The sequence below is a fragment of the Nipponia nippon genome, unplaced genomic scaffold, assembly GCF_047370975.1.
Source record: "Nipponia nippon isolate SJK-2023a ecotype South Korea unplaced genomic scaffold, ASM4737097v1 scaffold_4, whole genome shotgun sequence".
Lineage (NCBI taxonomy): Eukaryota > Metazoa > Chordata > Aves > Pelecaniformes > Threskiornithidae > Nipponia > Nipponia nippon.
Window position 1 is genome coordinate 32,708,325 of NW_028262358.1, and position 18,407 is coordinate 32,726,731.

At 46.7% G+C, this 18,407-nt stretch overlaps 1 protein-coding gene across 4 annotated transcripts in view; it reads left to right on the plus strand.

The window, feature by feature from the left end:
- The window catches only part of MOCS1 (molybdenum cofactor synthesis 1), a 31,989-nt gene extending 22,115 nt beyond the window's left edge, over positions 1-9,874 (plus strand). For 2 of the 4 annotated variants that reach the window (XM_087774116.1, XM_087774118.1), the window contains exons 9-11: positions 757-877; positions 2,360-2,407; positions 6,486-9,874. In XM_087774116.1, coding sequence (XP_087630242.1) covers positions 757-877; positions 2,360-2,407; positions 6,486-7,357 — 1,041 coding nt within the window. In that variant the 3' untranslated portion in view covers positions 7,358-9,874. Of the gene's footprint in view, positions 1-756; positions 878-2,359; positions 2,423-6,485 lie in introns of all 4 variants that reach the window. The other 2 variants (XM_087774119.1, XM_087774117.1) reach the window with 2 other exon arrangements.
- Positions 9,875-18,407: the final 8,533 nt, after the last annotated feature.

Below are 18,407 nucleotides of genomic sequence, written 5' to 3' on the forward strand. Positions count from 1 at the left end.
AAAGTAGCTGGGATGTAAAGTAGGATGGAAAGATGCATAATTATTACCAGCTAACTCCTGTTTATCTATCCTGTATGTATTCTTGTTCAAGCTTGTTGGGCTGTTAGGGAGATGTTACATCACCTTTTTTTGGTTTCTCTGTTTTGCTAACATAGTTAACTTCAGTTGTAAAACATGGTTGCAAGACCAGTAAATATAAACATTTAATTTAATCTTTGATTCAAAATCATCTTAAGCATGTGACAAGCAGATGATTTCCCATCAAAAAAGGATCCAAGCATCTGTGAGGCCTTGGCTTTTGTGTTCCACACAGATCCTGTCTTGTTTCACCAAACATCTTCTTGCAGCTCTTCTCCTTCAAGAGCAGCCTGTACATTTGCTCAACGGCTGTAGAAGAGGGAGGGATAACCATTTCCTGCCACGTTGAAACTGGCAGTTTCTGGAGGAAAATTAAAGTTTTCAATTAAAAATTGGCATTGTCACCTGATATTGACAACAGCTGTGCCGCTGTCTAATGTCAGATGACCAAGGCAGCCTGAAGGCCCCATGAGCTTAGGTTACATAAATGTCCCAGGCTGGCTGTGTGTGTGTACATGAGGAGAGATAAAGAAAACAATGTCCATAAACATTCTCTTTCTTCAGTAGGATAGACCTCTTCAAAACTGTTTACTCTGAGGTTAGTACGAAATACTTGTAAAAGCCATTTATTTTATTCTTATGCATTTCTCCTCTCTTGTTCCCTTGGGTTGGCTGCAGGTGTGCCTTTTTGGGAATTCAGAAGTGTCCTTGAGAGATCACCTACGGTCGGGTGCCTCCGAGGAAGAGTTGGTTCAAATCATTGGAGCAGCAGTGGGCAGAAAAAAGAAACAGCATGCTGGTATGTTTGTGGTACCTGAGAAATAACAGCAGTGACCAGGGAAAACAGTGCCCTGGTACTGCTGTGGGATGCATTGACTTGCCAGCAGAAAGAAAGAAGGAAAAGCTGCTTGAATGAAGCTGCATTAACTAAGGAAAGAATTTTCCCATCTGATAAGAGTATGGTCTGGTAGAAAGCTGGTAACATACTGGTCCTGCAGTTACTCCAAAATTTGGATGTCAGTTTTGAGTCTTCTAACCTTGCATATGAGCTAGAATCCAGACCGTCTAAAAGTCTTTCAGACTGAATTTATCTTCAGAGAGATGCAAATACCACTGCTCACGATAACAACAGCAAAGTGTAAAGCTAGGCAAAAATTGATGGAGTTGTACTGGATCCCTTTTTTCTTGAAATTAGTTTTCTGTAAAATAAGTACTAAAGCTAAACTGAGCTGTTGGTCCAACTACTGCATTAACACATTTCTAGAAGTGACAAATGTCTTTTTGAGTACGCAGAAATTTGTAGCCGCTCATCTAGTGCTCTGCATAAGGTCATGACACAAGGTCCATGATGATGCAGTCACATCCTCAGGCTGCATTAGTCTGTTCTGAATTTCTATTGATATAAACTGTATTTCAGTCACATCTGAACCTAACCATGTTTTCGTAATCTGGCTGCAGCTGGGAACGCTGACCTCTTGTGCATGAACTGGCTTCGTGACCATGGAGTAGTCCCCTTTACGCTAAAAATACGCTTTGGCCCTTTTGTTTTCTTGCAGATTCTGCCGGATTACTAACAGTTGGTTTGGCCTTTTTTTTGTTACGTGTAAAGCAAATTTAAAGGAAGCTTTTAAATCTGAGCGCAGACTAACTTACAAAGGACATTGGTCTGACCTAGATAAAATAGTGTCTTGAAACATAAGTGAAGGGGTGGAGGGATTGGTTCCTTTTCTTTTAGACTATTCATTTCAGAATTTCTAATTTGGGGTGGGGTGGGCAGAGAAGAGCATTTTCCTCTCTAGCAAAGGCATTTTGCCACCAGCAGCGTTTACCTGACGTTGTCTTTCTTCTTCCAATTTGTGTTAATCCCAGTATTGTCCTTGGGACCTTCTGTGATTGGACTTCTTTGAACTGGAACACTGTTAACAGCTTATCCATAGAACAAATACAGTTAAATGCTACTGTTAAGAAACAAGATAGTCCCAAGCTGTTTGAATTCTGTAGCAGGTAGACTGTAATTTAGATTATGGAAAGCTTTCTGGGAAAGGGTTCTACAGTGTGATAGACCCATAGCAGCTGCATGCTTAGAGACTGTGGCAGCTATGGTTTTAAATAATACCCTGCTAGATTCCCCTTCCTCCAGCTCCCTCGGTCTTTACTAAGCTTTGGTTTTCCTAGCATGGAGGTTGCGCTGTGAAGAGCAGAAAACTAAATATATAAACCAGATGCATGACTTAAAATCTAAAAAGCTAGGATTTTTATGTGTTCCTTATTTTATTTCTAGGCATGTTTAACATTTCCCAGATGAAAAACCGGCCAATGATCCTGATTGGTGGGTGACAAATCAGTACGTAATAAACATACCATGATTTTGTTTGGTTTTTGTCTGTGGGGGAGCAGAGTGGATTGGGCTTTTAAGTCTAACTTGTGTTCAGTTCTGGCTTAGGTTTAGGCAAAGAAATGGGTTTCTGAAAAGACAGTTGTGGTTAAAATTATGCTGAAGTGGAAAAGGAGGAAAGGTTTAATGTCCCTACCAAGCCTTACTCAATCTTCTGATTGACAGCACTGTTTTTGTTTTCTCTAATTTTGAAAGTTCATTACATTTTCCAAAGGGCTCATGGGCTTTCCTATCTTATTTCCTATCTGCTTCCTTTGTGCTTAACAAGAATTGTGTAGTAACTGATAAGGCAGTTTGGTCAATTTCATAAAACTCACCCCAAATTTCCTTATAAACATCAAGGATGCAGGACGGACTTTTATTCCTCAATTAATTAAGAAATTCAACTTTGATTATAATATATAGAGCCAGTAACCTGACAGAAATGCAAGTTTTCCCACCTCACTGCTTCTTTACTTACTTCAGAATCTGAAACTTGGGGTTCCATTCTCTTGAAATGTCCTCTTACTGCTGCAGAGTCTCAGAACATAACCATGAAAAGAAGTGTAGTATCTGGTATCTGACCAGCCTTACGGGCAAGAGCCTTTCTTCTCCTTGCTGTGTCTATGGAAGATGTTTGCTAACTCTCCCTTCCGCTTGAAGCTCTGTCCATGGGTGGTGTGGCACTGCTGGGGTTCTCCTACTCATTTTTCACATCCCCTTCAGTGTGGTTTCATCTCCTCCGTGCCTACGTTTCCCTGTGTTGTAAGATAATATTTGGGAAGATAGCTTTTTTTCTTCCTTAGACTTAAATGCTTGCAAGAGTTAGCATTGTGAGATTAATTGGAAGTTGTTCTGTTGTTTCTTATCAACAAGGGGGAAAAAAATGCAGCAAGGGTGGAAGAGATGAACATTATGTTTCAATCCCAAACTCTCATCCTACCATTGATGCTCTGGAGCAGGTTAGCAGCTTAAAATACAGATGGTAAAAGAGGTACCCTTAGGGAGTGGGAAAGTAACATGCGTTACTTTGCAGGTCTTTGCTACAGGTGGTACAATAACTGCTCTTTCTTTAAACCAAGACCCTAGTGCTTGTAGTTCTGGTGCCTTTATTAGGAAATAGGTTTTCACTGGGAATATTTTTCACTTGCTGCCCCCCCTTTAAAGGGCCATCATTTTCCATGTTGAGTTTTAAAGTGAGTGGGTTCAGTGGCACAAGGTTGTCTCTCATTTCCCTTCTGCTCTTTCGTGTTTGGCTACTGCTGCATTGTGTTCCAGGAAAAGGGGAAAAGGGACCCTTTGTTTAAAGTGTATATTGACTTGCTGCATGAGGAAAAATTTTCTGGTGTGGTGGTTTTTTTTTTTTAAAGATGAAAAATACTATTTTAAACTCTTGACAGCTCACTGGGACCTAGATAACTTTTCAAGATGCCTTTGAAAGAATCCCCACACTCCAAAGTTAGCATTCATAGCAATGTTTGGATGTTTACAGATCAGATCCATCCAATTTCCTTTTCAAAAGTGCTTTGATATTATCTGACATACAGTAAAAGAGGCAGCCTGTCCAGGTCCTCCCCGAGCTGTTCCATGTCCCTTTGAGACTGAGTGCTGGCAGACTGGAGAGTATCCCACTGTGACACATGGGGAATCATCAGGAGATTTCCTAGTTGTGTTTTGAATTACTTAAAAACTTCAAATTATGCTGGCGTGCAAGCAGTCAGTGGCAGGGGGCGGTGTATGGAATTAATATAATGAAACTTAATGAATGCTGTGGAAATCACTAACTGGTTTTGCTAGTCCCTGGAAACCAAACCCAGCTTCTTCCCTGCACTGCTGTTGTCTGATCCTTGGCTATATGATTTGTATCCTATTTCCCTTAATCAAAATATTCCTTTTGGCAGGTGGTTCTCCTCATGAGTTCACTTCAGTTTTGGGAATTTCCTCCTTAGTTTAAGGATCTCCTGCCTTCTTCCCCCCACCCCCCGAGATTGTGCTAGTTGGAAGCTAACACAATTAAACTTCAGGTGCAGTAATAGAAGATAAGGACAGGCAGTTTGTCAGATGGTTTCAGTTGTGTCACACATAGTGCTGTCGAAAACCATTATTTTTTGTAGGTGTATGAGAAATTTGGGTGAAGACAGAGATGACTAGGTACAACTTTAAGAAAATGCAGGCTGTTAGGAAAAGCGAAGATGCTTTGCATGCATTACTGTCTGTTGCTGTCTTTTTACTTACCACTCTACTTGAGCAAACGCTGCTTTTCTTCCTTTCTCCCACCCATGTGAGTTTACCCTGTGGAAGTAAGTACTTGTCTGCCTTTGCAGTCTAGCTTCTCCTGAAGACAAGACACCTTGCCAGGGGTTTAGCTTCAGCTTTAAAGCTAATCAGGAATCCAGAAGAACAGAGTACTTTACGTTCCTGGATTTTAAAAGGAATATTCACGTTAGACCCCACTGTATAAAGACAGAGGGAAAGAAAGGAGGAATAACCACAATTTTCTGTGCTCTTCTAAGGCAGAGCAATGTTGCACTCAAAACATTTATGTCCATTTAATCCTATTCCTCTGAGAGTAAACACATTACCACTAAACTTGCAGGAATCTTAATTTTACTGGATAGGCCATCACCCGTAGATCAAAAAGGGCCTTTGTCTGAAATTGGATTATTGCAGTGATTTAAAAAAAGTGAAATCTATGGTTGATTTAAGCTTCAGTAATGGGCACTTTCAGATCAACGTTGGGAGGGTACTCTGGATGCAAAAGGTGCTACGTGCATCAGTCTTGTTATAGCAGGGGCTGGGACTATAACAAGGAAGAGATTGGTTGGTTTGTTTTTTAAAAAAAGAGGGTGGGGGAGCACAACCACTGCCTTGTCCACGCTATGTTGTCTGTTGTTGTCATGTGGAGAGGCCAAGGTGATCCCTGTAGGTCTGGGCAGCAAAGGTAGCTCAGCAAGGTGCAGAGGGGCCAGGAAGCTGCTTTGATTCACCTGTGGGCAGTCTGAAAACTCATGAGTAAGGGTGTCCCTCAATACCAGAGCTACCAAAGGAGGTTATTGAGCCAAACCCAATTCCAAGTTGCTCAAAGCAGAGCAAAGAGAGCAGGAGCTCCAGAAAAAGAGAAACATACTTATCAATGAGGCTATTAAACGAGGGCTTAGCCACTTACCTCTATACTGCTTTCTCTTTACTTACTTACAAAACAAATTACTTCTTTTATGTGAAAAAGACTCCTTCTGTCTTGACACTTGGCATTTAGCCCTGTGCAAATGCCAAAACCAAGGGATTAAATGGTGAAAAGGGGCAGGAGGGCTTATTAGCTCTCTGCCAGCTGGGACCTCTGCCAGCTCAACTTGAAACATACTTCTGAGTAGATTTAAAATCTCTCTGTCAATGAGGGGAGCGTGGTTTTTCCAGTGCTTAAACTTCAGCTGTCATTAATGTGGTAAGAGCTGGCAGTAATAAGTGAAGTTCCCATCACAGAGCCACCCTCTGAGCTTGTAGACAGTGCAGTTGCAGTGCTTCTGGTCCCTGCTGTCCTCAAGTGCTGGCGTGACCCTTCCCTGCAGAAGGAGATGAAAGCATGAAGTGCAGCCGCCTGTGCTGGGAGGAAGGTGTTTGGAAAGGCGGAGTTGAGAATCTGAGTGCAAGAATTTCCTATTAACCCTGCCAGGCTTTCGAAAGAAGACTGGTGCTGGGACAATCTCAAATAGATGCTGGGCTGCTGTGACTTGCTTTTCTTCAGAACTGATGTTCCTATAAGCCTTCTTGGCTGGTGTTTCTCAGTATGAGTTTATATTTTTTGAAGGCAAGTTGTTTCTTCTTGTCAGGGACCTTGAAATAAGTGTTTGAGTCTTGGGGTTTGTAATAACAAACCAGCAAATGCAGGGAACTGATGAGAGAGAAAAGTGGATGTTTGCAGGCTTATTAAGGTTTTTTGCAATAAAGTCCCGAGCAGTGCTCTGACAGGGTTCTCAGCTTAGCTTTCCAGTTAGTAAGATGTATTCTCATGTTACTTTTTTTTTTTTTCCTCCAGAGCCTGCATTGCTGTCATTCCCACTAGGCCAAGATGCCCTACAGAATCACCCAAATTCAGAACAGTGGGGCCGCACATTTAGCCACTGGCTGACTTTGAGAGCAAGTTTACCCGAACAAATGGGAAAAGCATTAATGAAAAATAAGCTTACAGGACAACTTCTCCTGCCAGGATCTCACCCAGAGCGACAGTGGCACATAATGACAGGAATTCCACAAATCCAGCTCAGAGGCTGCTGTGTCTTCCAGAAGGACCCAAGCTCCACGTTTGACACAAAGTGCCTTGAGGCTTCTCCTGTTGGCCAGGTTTCTGTGGACTGTCAGTCCAAAGAGGCAAATCCAGGATCTGAATTCTGTACCAGGGATTTGGGATCTTGCATCGAGGTAACTCGTGACTCTGACAACTTGACTCACACTGATGAGGAAGGACGGGCCACAATGGTAGATGTTGGGGGGAAGCCAGATTCAAGAAGAATTGCTGTTGCTGGTGCTGTGGTCCGCCTGGGTGAGAAGGCATTTGGGATGGTGAGGCAGAACCAGGTGAAAAAAGGGGATGTGCTGGCAGTAGCCCAGATTGCAGGAATCCAGGGAGCCAAGCTGACCAGCCAGTTGATCCCGTTGTGTCACAACATCCCCCTAAACCATGTTGAGGTGTCCCTGAGCCTGGATGAGGCCAGATACGCAGTGGTGATTCGCAGCTCCTGTCAGACCTGGGGGAGGACAGGTGTGGAGATGGAAGCTCTAACAGCTGCCAGCCTGGCTGCCCTGACTGTGTATGACATGTGCAAAGCAGTCACTCATGACATTGTGATCGAAGAGGTGAAGTTGCTTAGTAAGACAGGTGGGCGAAGGGGAGACTTCTTGAGGGTCTAGATCCTATCCAGACACCTCCAGGTGACCACTGCTTATATTCAGCCTCTTGCAGAACTACTTTTGCTCAGCTGGTAGGCTTGGAGACCTCAGCAAGGTATACCATGCAACAGCCCTACAACTCCAGTTTTGCGTTACCCTGTCAGCTTACTGCTGGGTGAACAGTGAAGCCACTTAGCCCTGTTGATAACCATGGGTGTTTTTTAGAGGACGGACTTCTCCATTCTGCCAATACCTTCATTTCAGCGTGCTCACAGTGAGCTTGAGCAAAGATTCCTAGTTACACTACAGAGGGTTTTTGTTGGTTTTTTTTTTTTCTTCTTGCTGTGAAATGTTCACAGCTGCTGTCATCACACCATGCAACTGTGAGCTCTGGAAATGAAGCAAGTGTTGGAAGTGCTATTATTTGGCAACTATTTTTAAGTCAAGGATTAAGATTTCAGAATTGTGTCTGTCCGTCTGTCTCCCTGACCCCCTTAGTTGAATTTAGAAGGTGACAGTGAGAAGAACAGAGCTGGGGAACCGTACCATCAGCAGAGATTATAACGATGGAACGGCCAGGGTCAGAGGGGCAGCTCCCATCCCTTTGCACTGCTACCGCTTCCCTTGCCTGCAAGTGGGAAATATCCACATATCAGTTTCAAAAGAAAAAAAAACAAACAAAAAAAAGAAGGTGGCAGCTGCCCAGCTCTCTGCCTTGAGCACTCTGTAAAACATGATGTAGAAACAGAGGATTACTGGGTTTGGAAGAATTATTTTGCTGATCTGAAAGATACCTTAGAAGCACGTTCCAGCGTTTTCACCTTAGCACTCAAATACATCGAGGCCTTGTGTCTGCACGCTCAAGGGTAGCTGTCAGCTCTCCCTGACTTTAGAAATAGATGTCACACCAAGCCCCGGAAGACCCCCAGTTTTTCAGTCCTACAGCACAGCTCCTAGTAACCAGTAACCCACATAGTCCTGACAGATAAACTTTAAGACTAGTAGCCACTTGGAAGAGTAAGGTAGTTGCTGTTGCCTCAGCCAGAGTGTTTTCCTGCATGTTTCTCTAATTTGCTTTCATGAAGTCTCCTGACCTTGGAGCACTTAAGTGTCCCCATATATGTACCAGTGGCCACTGTCACGTAGCATTAAACAGCTTTGATGATTGACTATCCTAGACAAGAAATTACTCAACATTGTTTTGTTAATACTGATGGATCCTTTTCAAATGTTAATTTAAATGCTCTAAACAGGGTATTTTCAACTTTGGTTTACTTGTTTTCTAGTGCTTATGGCTAATGTGAAGTTGCATATGATTCAGGGTGCTCCCTCTCCATACGCACAGAGAGTTAAAGACAGCTCTAATAACATCAAAGCAGCTACCAAAAAAGTGTCTTAAACTTTGCAAGAAGCTGCTTGTCATGAAATAAGGTTAAATTACTGCGAGCATCAGTAAAGCACACACCACACTGTCATGCATGTCCTGCTCACTTAAAGTCCAAGATGAGGAGGCAATAGGTTTTACTACAAATGTCTTTGCTTATCCTTTACAAGTCTCATACACTAGTTACCACAGAAGGCACTTTTTCCATTGAAGATGAATTAATTTGATTCTTTATTCATTGTCACTGTGAGACAAGGCATGTATAGTGTCCCACATAGCAGCTACAGCTGAAAGGGGAAGGAGTCTGGAAAGCTTGGTGCCCAAATTCCATAAACACTTGTACACCTACATTCAGTGTTACAGTCCCGATTCCCTTGATATCGCTGATCTGTCTGTAAGTTAATAGTAGGGGCACTCCTGCTCCTTCCCAGGAATGTACCTAGCACTGCCATCCTGAGCACTAAACCCCAGCTGCCCCTGCAAGTACAAGAGACCTTGTTCATCTGTGGGGCTGCTGTGCCAACAGAGCAAATGTTTCCCTAGCTCAGCGTGGAAACAAATAGCCAGAAAAAAGAAACACGTGTGTAACCTGCTAAGTTAACTGATTTGCACAAGCACTTAACTCCCCCCACCACACACAACACACCCTGCCCTCCCTGCCTTCACCCAGTCTCTAGATACTTTTGAAAACCAAAAGGAAACTAGACATACTCAGTAGGAATAAAATGATGCTTTGGGGCATGTGATTCTTTGGCTTCTGAGAAGTTTGCTGTCATGCTGTAAAGCTCACACAAAGGACTCAAGACCATCCAAGGGACTACAGAGCACCCGCATGACTGCCACGCACATCTTGCTACTTACGCACATTTCACTACTTTCTTGGGTTGAGAGCGGCTGGAAGCTTTGGGCAAACAGACTTTGGTGCCACTTTATGCTCGTGCTACATTATCAAGTCTTGAAACTGTGCACATTTATAGATAATGAACCAAGCATGAGTCAACAGAACATTTTGCGAGAGAAATGAGCTGATAGCACTCTATGTTTCAGTGGTGCTGGGTGGGCAATGCTGTAATAGATGTTGATGAACTGACTACTTTTTGGAGGCTTGCCTTTTTTTGTCCACTGCATTTTTAATAAATACTAGTTGTAATGAAGTATGTATGTTTCGCATTACTTTGAATACCCTTTTTATTCATTCACAGGAACACGTATGTTTTAATCCATGAGCTTCTATGAATAGTTTAACTCAGGACAAGCAACAAGACAGACTTTATAAGTTGCAATGATTAGTCAGCAATTAGCAAGGGATCAGTCACAATAACTTATTACTATAAGGAATCCATTATTTCTTTTTTTGGTTGAGTGAAACTCATCTCTATCTGTCTGTTCTTAAACTGAGTAATCCTGTAGGCTTAGCATCATAAATTATCATCTCTCATCATTATCCCAGCTTCTCCCATGTGCCTGTTCCGAGTCAGTGGATGTGTATAACAGTCCTGCTTTGTGTTGCAGAGTAACATAAAGAACTGGTGCCTCCAGAACTCTCCCTCTTGGTCTGAGTGACCACGCACCGAAACTGAGGTCCGGGGAAGTGCCTGTATAGTAGACCATCCCTCCTGAATCGTGAATAAGGCTAAGGGAAATTCCCCTTCAGATCCATCTGAGCTTCCAGGAAAGCTCTCACCTTTTCTGCTATCGAGAAGGCCTGTTCCTACCTGAGGAAGCAGAGTTGGTTGAGCTGTTCACTGTAATCAATCGATCAGCCCCAGGGGAAGCCAAGGGCCCCGGTGCAGGGGCAGAGCAGCAGGTGCTCTGCAGGAGGGCAGAGACAGCAGCTGTACTGCCAGAGGGTCTCTCTTTCTCCAGGTACAGCCTCCAAATGCTGCTGATCCTAGGATGACAGCACAAAGCTTTACTTGCTTTTTCCAGGAGCTGCTTCCTAATTTGGACCTAGGTTTTTGAAGATTTAACTAAAAGAGTGAAAGCACCAAGCCCACCGCCTCCTTCTCAGAAAGTGCTGGGGGAGGAAGAGTGGGGAATAGAGGGAAGATGCAGCTTGAAATACTTTCAGAATGGACCTCTTCTTCCAAATGGGAACCACTCAAAACCAGACTCTAAAAGCAACAACAGCTGACCACTAAAAAGGGGAATGGATTTTTTTTAGCTATTCTAAGCCACTGGTGACCTGCAGTAGTTCTTAAGTTGCTGATGTTCCTCAGCTTTATGTGGGATTTGACTGAACAGAATCTGGCCCTTCATCCCACCCTTTCCTTGGCCCTTCACTAGTTTGCAGCTCCTTCTGGCTGGCTCAGCAGCAGTTATGCAGGCATGTAACAGCTTAAATATGGCTGTAATGTTGTGTGTGCTTTGGCCAGGACACAGGACTGCTAATTAGTTAAATGGAAACACAGTTCACTTCCCTCCACTTACTAGAGCCTTGCTCCAAGAGAAGCTTAGCATTTCAGGGAACCTAAAAACAGTTGGAGGAGTCGCTGGTGCAGTGGGCTGACTAGGCTTTCACTTTTTTGAGACTTCAGGGTAAAGCTTCAACTTAGGTCTCAAAAGCCAGTGGATCTGAGGAGTGCTGCAAAGCCATGATGATGGCAGGCAAACCCCTGACACGTCTGGCACACTCCCTGGAAAGGCACAGGGTGGAATGGCCGAATCCTTTTTCATAGGCTGGGTCTGAAGGGCTTTGGGTGAGCTCAGTGCACCCTGTCATACGAGTAAATTCTCATTTTGGTCATAAGAAGCTTATACAGCGGTAGCTGAGACACAAATCCAGCCATCTCTACTTTTCTCTGTCCCTCCACACTGCCAGTGCCATGTTTAGAAAGCTTTCAGTTTAGCATCTCTATTTGTGTACTTAGCCTGTTTGCTGCTTTGGGGAGCGAAGGGTACTTGAAATAACAGTGGTGAAGTGCAGCTGAGTGAAAGTTGACCCGAAGGGCCAGATGCCCCGAGACACTGCTGAACCTTGCTCCGAGCAGAGCTGTGCGACCAACTGGGCATTGCTCAGCTTCACGTTCACAGCCCAACTGCAACGGCATGGCCGTGGCCATCAGGCAAGCCGCCTGGTGCCCGCGGCTCTCCGAGGTGCCACCCACACAGCACTTGCTCCACGGAACAAAGCTTCGTGCTTCATTATTGCTTCAGGGTTGCTTCCAGAACCCCAAATTAACAACAGTTTTACAGACACAATTGCTTCATCAACAGAGAGAACACAGAGCTTATCCTCAAATTCTGGAGAACCTGCTTAAAACCAGAAACTCTCAGTACTACTAAGCTGTTCCTGCAAGGATTTAGTCTTGAAATAAATGCAACAGAAACACCCTCTTCTATACCCATGGTACTTCCAGGGTGCACAGCTGAAAGGACACAAGGCCAGCAAAAGCAACGTTTCTAGTTCCAATGTCAAGGGCAGCTTGGCTGCAGTGTGACGGAGGCAGGGGAGGAAGAGGAGGAGACAGCAGAAGGGTTGGTCAACTGTAAAGTTGTATTAATATTATGCTTGGAAAAATAACACGTGCTATCAGATACGCAGCCACTCCGTTAGTCATGCCCTAGGCCAGTTACCAGCTGGTGCACATGGTGGCATAGCTCCATCAACATCAGCAGAGCTGTGCAGCGTCGCACCAGGCAGAGACCTGGCAGCATCTGCTCCTGTGGGCCTGGGAGAGAGGGGTTTCAGCTGCGCAGCTCTGACCTGCCATTACTGCCACTTGCCAAGGCCTTAACGAACTCCCATTTCATTAACGGGGTCATTTCAGCACTCGAGCCTCCCCACACACAGAGTTCCAGCGAGGCTGGGATTGCTGCTGTGTCAAGGCAGCGCGTGGGGCTGCATCCTCCCTCCCATCCCATCCCATCCCCTCCCCTCCTGCTGCCGCCTCAGCTGCCACCCACAGTCTGCTCTTCAGAGAGCTGCGCTTCCCCACCCTGGGCCTGATGCTGAATGGAAATGTTTTAGCTCTGTGTGGCTCATTTGGCTTCTGCAGATCAACTCCTGGGGCCATCCTCAGCCCAGATCCAAGAAATGAGCTGAGCTGAGGGAAGGGAATAATTTCTGCTGCCCCTGAAGCCTCATCTCTCCTATTGCAGCTGGCAGCTTGAAAGACTCCATCCTGCCAAGACTGAATCTTATTTGGGATCAGTGGAAAAGACAAGCTGCTGCCAGGGCCGATCTGATCCCAGGCTTATAGAGAACATGGGCAGAGCTTGCCTGGCCCCATAGGCGAGGGCCTTCACTAGGGTTTACAAAAAAATAAAATTCCCTCCAGACCTGTGGTATCAGTGGAAGCAGCAGGCTAAGGACGAGAGGAGACGGCTTAGCCAGGTAGCTTGCAGAGGAGGAGCAGGCGGAACCACACCGCACAGAAAACCCTCCCACCCTTGCAGCCCACAGGGAAGGGAAGCCACCAGCAAGGCCGAGGGGCAGCTGGCAATCCCCGGGCCATGCAGTGAATCCAAATACTACAAACAACCCTCAACAAACACGCAAAACTATCCCAGTCTTGCCCAGAAATGCTCCTGCCAAGGGCTATAGGAAAAAGGACAAGATAAGCTTGTCTTCTTACGAGAGAAAGACCAGAGCAAAACCTCTTCCAGCATCCTGTCTGCATGTGGCACTAGGATGCTATATGATGCTTTTTCCAAGTCAGACAGCGATTTCAAGCCCACTCGCTACAAAGACCGTTGCCAGAGCTCACTCATAACTCTGCGATTAGGCACAGTCTAGCCACCCCTTTGGCTTTGAAGAGACACCCAGAAGTGTTACTGCCAACTCCTAATGCACCCAAAATGGATGCTCCTGACCTGATTTCCTTATAAGCACAGTGTCCTGTCATCTCAGACACCGTCTTGTCCCAGCAGCAGCAGCAATGTGCAGCGGGAGCAGAGCAAAGCAAGTAGCCAGCAGTCTGGGTGATTTTGATACCATTTGTTCCATCTTGCAGATTTAGGCGCATCTTTGAAGTTCCTACATCAGAGGCGGCCACCGTGGTAAGGTCTTGCTCAGACTGGGAGCTTTAGAAGAGCTCGCCCTGCTGACTCAGGGGGACAGGGTTACCAGCAGCTTATGCAACAGATGCCATGCAGGCGTTTCAGAGCTGCTGGACCTGAGCAGCAAAAACGGGCTCTTGCTCTGGTAAAATGGCTTTAACGGGATTTTCCAGCCAGCAAAGATGCTTTGACAGACACACCCAGGACATTCAGCCACAAGCAACACAACTGCGTGCAGAAGGCTTTTGGCCAGCCAGACTGGGAGGGGTATTTAAACACAAGTTTCTTGCATTCATCTTTATAGCCTGCTATTTCCCTCCCAGCTCGCTGAGGATGCCTCAGAGCACATCCCTCTGGGATGTCCCAGATGCAGCAAAGTCACAGCCAGTAACACTTAGCCCATCACCGATAAACCATAGCTTTTGCAAACCTACGCCAGAGAACTCTAGCTGAACCCCAGCAGCTGCAGGGGTTTTCATTTCCACTTCTCCAAGGCTGGTATTTCAAGGTGTTTTTATTTCTTTTTAATCAATACACATGGCCAGCTCCGGAGGGGGCTGAAAGAGGGGAGGGAGGCGGTGCAGCCACTGTATCTGTACAAAGTAGTTCCACATGCAAGCTAAATGGGACTCGACTCGCTCGGTGCGTGTTTTGCAGTGCGGTTACAGGCCGTCATTCCACCTCCACAAAGCTGTTATTTATTTACTTAAAGACTTGCATTCCGTGGAAAAAGATGCCCCAAGATAGCACTGTGTTTCTAAAATTAAACCCAGCTGGCTGGAGTGGGGAGGAAGCGAGCGAGCACTCCTGTGCTCCCACCAGCAGCGGGAACAGGGCTCCCCGCGTCCCGGGCTCCCCCACCCTCACCGAGCTGCAGGAGAGCCTGGCAAAATGCCTCCCGTGTCCTCAGCCAAGAGGGAGGCAGGTCTCCAGGAAGCCAGGCTCAGACCAAGCACCCTACCCAAAACCCGGAGTGCCACGGCTTCCTACGACCCGGGATGAGGGTTTAATAGCAGTCGTTGCATTTCCTTCCCCAGCAGCCCTGGTAAAGCCCTTGCCCCAGTGCAGGAGAGTGGACATCCCACCAGGCATCTGACACAGGTTTGAGTGTGGCCAGAAGTCCTTTAACATAGTTTGTGGGGACAGGCTGCATTCCTGAGCCTCATCTCCTATCTAACCTAGCCAAGTTTTTCTTCCAGTTCACGTGTCACTGGCAGCTTCCTCCTTACAGCGAAGCTCATTTAGCCCTTGCTGTTGTAACCTAAGTTAAGAAACCTGTTTTCACAAAAACCATTTATAGAAGGGAAGGGGAAAACCCAAATATTCCTCCAACCTCGCATGGCACCAGCAAGAATTTCCCCCCAGACACACTCTGGGCACCTGTTCCCCTGCCCGACACACGTGCACAGGGGCTGCCTCTACATCAGCAAGTGGCTCAGCTCGGAAACAAGGGCATCAGCTCATCCGAGCAGCTGGTGCCGGAGCTGCTGTTCAGGGATTTTACAGTGGCCTAGATTTAGCCTCTTCCCTCAGACAAAATGACTCCACACACACGTGGCTGAAGCTCTCCAAAGGACTGGTTGGGCACTGGTGGAGCCCCCTGTGCCTGTTGGGGCACTTGAGAAGCAAAGCTCCCAGGAATGGCTGAGGTGGCTTCGCAAAGGCCACAGGGGGGATGGTGGGGTTCAGCCCCAAACCTCGCTGCTCTGCACCAGAAGGCTCATGAGGGTCTGGGACAAGGGAAGATGGCAAAGAAGTGTGAACCAGACCCAGAACCAGCAGTGGAAGAAACGGGGTTGGCTGATGGCGATGGCTGAGCAACAGTGAAAACGATGAAAACGCTGGCAAGGTCAGGGATGCCTGCGCAGCTGCATGCCAGCTCCCCGTGGCCTGAGGACCATGCCCTGCCCTGAGCACAGACAGGAGCTGCTGCTTTTCCCTAGCTACGAGCGAAAAGACAGTCCCTGGCATCCCATGAAGCTTGTTGCAACCAAGGCAGGAAGAAGAGGACAGTCCCACCACTACAAGCCTGGACTGTGATCCAGGAGGACCTGACCACAGGGATGTGGGCCAGACCAACATGTCATGCTTGGTAAGTCACTCAAATTATTGTTTGCAGATGGGGACACTAACCCGGCCTTCCCATTTTTCTGTGTGCTCGGCAGTGAGCACCTGGAGACAGATTTGCAAGCCTGACATGCATCTAGAGAAGGTAACGTTTGCCACCAGATTGACAAGTTTGCTGTTAGCAGATACGGCTTTTGTCCCTTGGTTTCTCCCAACTGTTAGACGAAGATTTTGCTTCCCTGCCTCCCAAGGGAAAACCTCCACCTACATTGGTGACACCCCAAATCCTGTTCCAACGACTGCAAGAGGTGCAGACATTCAGGGGTGGCAAAGCTCATTGCAGAGCTGAGGGAAAGCATGGGCAGAAGTAAAAAGGGAAAAGAGCTGGCTACCACTCCTGCAAGCAGCTCTCAGGAAAGAGCCTGCCCCTCATCAGAGCACAGCTATTTCTGTGATTATGTCCATTTGCCCGTAATTATACTGGTTCTACTCCATGCAGCACTAAGTCAGGTCTACTGATCCCTGTCCAAACTCCTGCTGCCTTCCTGTTTGGACTAGGGTGCCAGCATGGGTTAAAAATTAGAGAGCAAGACTGCCTCAATATCTGATTTATCCCCTTCCTCCTTCCATCCCGCTTTGGGACGTGCTGGTCAGCATCCCCCTGGGAGAGAATTAATCAGGAACAGACAGAGAACTGGCAGCTGCCTGACAAGGACAAGATCGTGGCTATGGGACAAGCTGCAATTTGGAGTCTCTTTCTTTGACCCTGGTGCGAGTCCAGGACATGCTTGCTGATGCATCCCAGCACTGACACCCCAGGAGTTGGCACAAGATCAGCATCCCCGAGGCCACAGCTAACTCTGGTCCCGATGTCATGTTGCCTCAGTGCTGGAGCCACTTCTGCGGTGAAAGGCTGCCCGTCCTCACTGGCTCCAGAGGCAGCTTCAGCTCTCCAGCTGCGGGAAGGGCCTCCTCTCTGCTTAGGGAGAAGCTTTCATTTCAGGGACCAGAGCAAGGGAAGATGTTACTGCCATTCTAAAAGGGCAACGCTACCTGTTAAACATTTGCTCCCTGGATGAACAACAGCTACACCACCAGCAGATCACGAGGAGAACAACGGGAAGGTACCAAGTGCCATCTGATCTGCCTGCCAACTCCTGCCCTGTTACAGCAGCACCTGCATGCGAAGCCGGGCTGAGGGCAGAGTAAGAGGGTTCATACTAGCGATGATCCTCTGCAAGGGGCTTCACCTGGAGCCTGAGGTGCCCAAGCTCCAGCAGCTGTTACCGCCACAGAGAAAGGGCAGCAGATCCTCCCAAGGCAGGCAAGCAAAGGGTCATGGCAGCAGAAAGGACTTGTGAGGCCACAAGAGGGAGGTGAATAGGGCTCAGGTGTTGAAGCAAACCAGGAGCAGAAGCAAGGGGTAGTTTACAGCAGAACGGGGCATGGCTCTGATGAGTTGTTTTCCTGTTTGGGAGCACAGAAGGAAGGAAAACCCTGTAGTGGACAACCCTGGAAAAATCCTGCCTTTAGGGGTTAACCAGCTCCTTCTACAAAGTAAGAGTGGATCCAGACTTGCCTGGGGGGACAAACATAGCCTGTGTTACCTGAGGAAATTCTTGCCCTGTTATTATACCTTACTGTGAGCCCAAGGGTGGGGCGTGATTCCTACTTCACAGGCGTGATTCCTGCTTCTCCCCCTAGAAACACCTCACGACCCTGCAGGGGCTAAGATGGCAGTTCCTATCACACCCAAAGGCCACTGCACGCAAACAGCAGCCGGCGAGGCACGGCCTGCATCGGGCCTGCTCACAGTCACAGGAACATGCAGTAGCAGAGAGATGCTTTAGAGCACCATTTCTTATCTCTTGTATCCAGTGACCACCTAACCTTCGGGGTGGGGGGGGAGGGAATCCATCTTTGTTCTTTTACAGTATTGCCACAATGCCATAATCGAATGAAAAACAGCTTAAGCTTTAAGTAGATGGACATTCATTTTCCTCCTATTTTGTTTGCTTCCTTGTGTGGGTGATGGAGCGCACAAAAGCTTTTGATCTGCTTTTCCTTCCTCAGTCACTGTCCACAGACCGCCTTCTAATACTTTCACAGACCACTGGCTTTCCAGGAGCCACAAATTGCAAAACACTGGCAGAATACGGTAATCAGAGCATGAGCTGTGGGTTCACCACAGGCAAGTACTCAGGTAGTCTCTCCTGAGGCACCCAAGCCAATTCGTACAATACTCCTGATATTTTAGAGGGTGATAAAACACGAGCTTTGCCCCTGCAGACCCACTGGCAAGGCAGATCCTTTACTTACAGACAGACAAGTAGCGAGTATCCCTATTTCCCAGCTCCCTCATGCACAAGACCCTATTATCTCAAGAAATCTGACAATCACAGTTCCCCCCCAATCTTTTAACACCTCTGCAAGGAACATGGAGAGAAGGGAGCCCTCCTCTCTGCAGGGACAGGCAGCAACATCACATTAAAAAAAAAAACAAAAAAACAAAAAAACAGTAGAAACATACCTTGCCAGGAAACAAACAAGAAGATTAAAACCAGGTACCCCAAACTGACATCCTACCCCAGTTTATTTCTCCTCTGCTTCCCTGGAGGT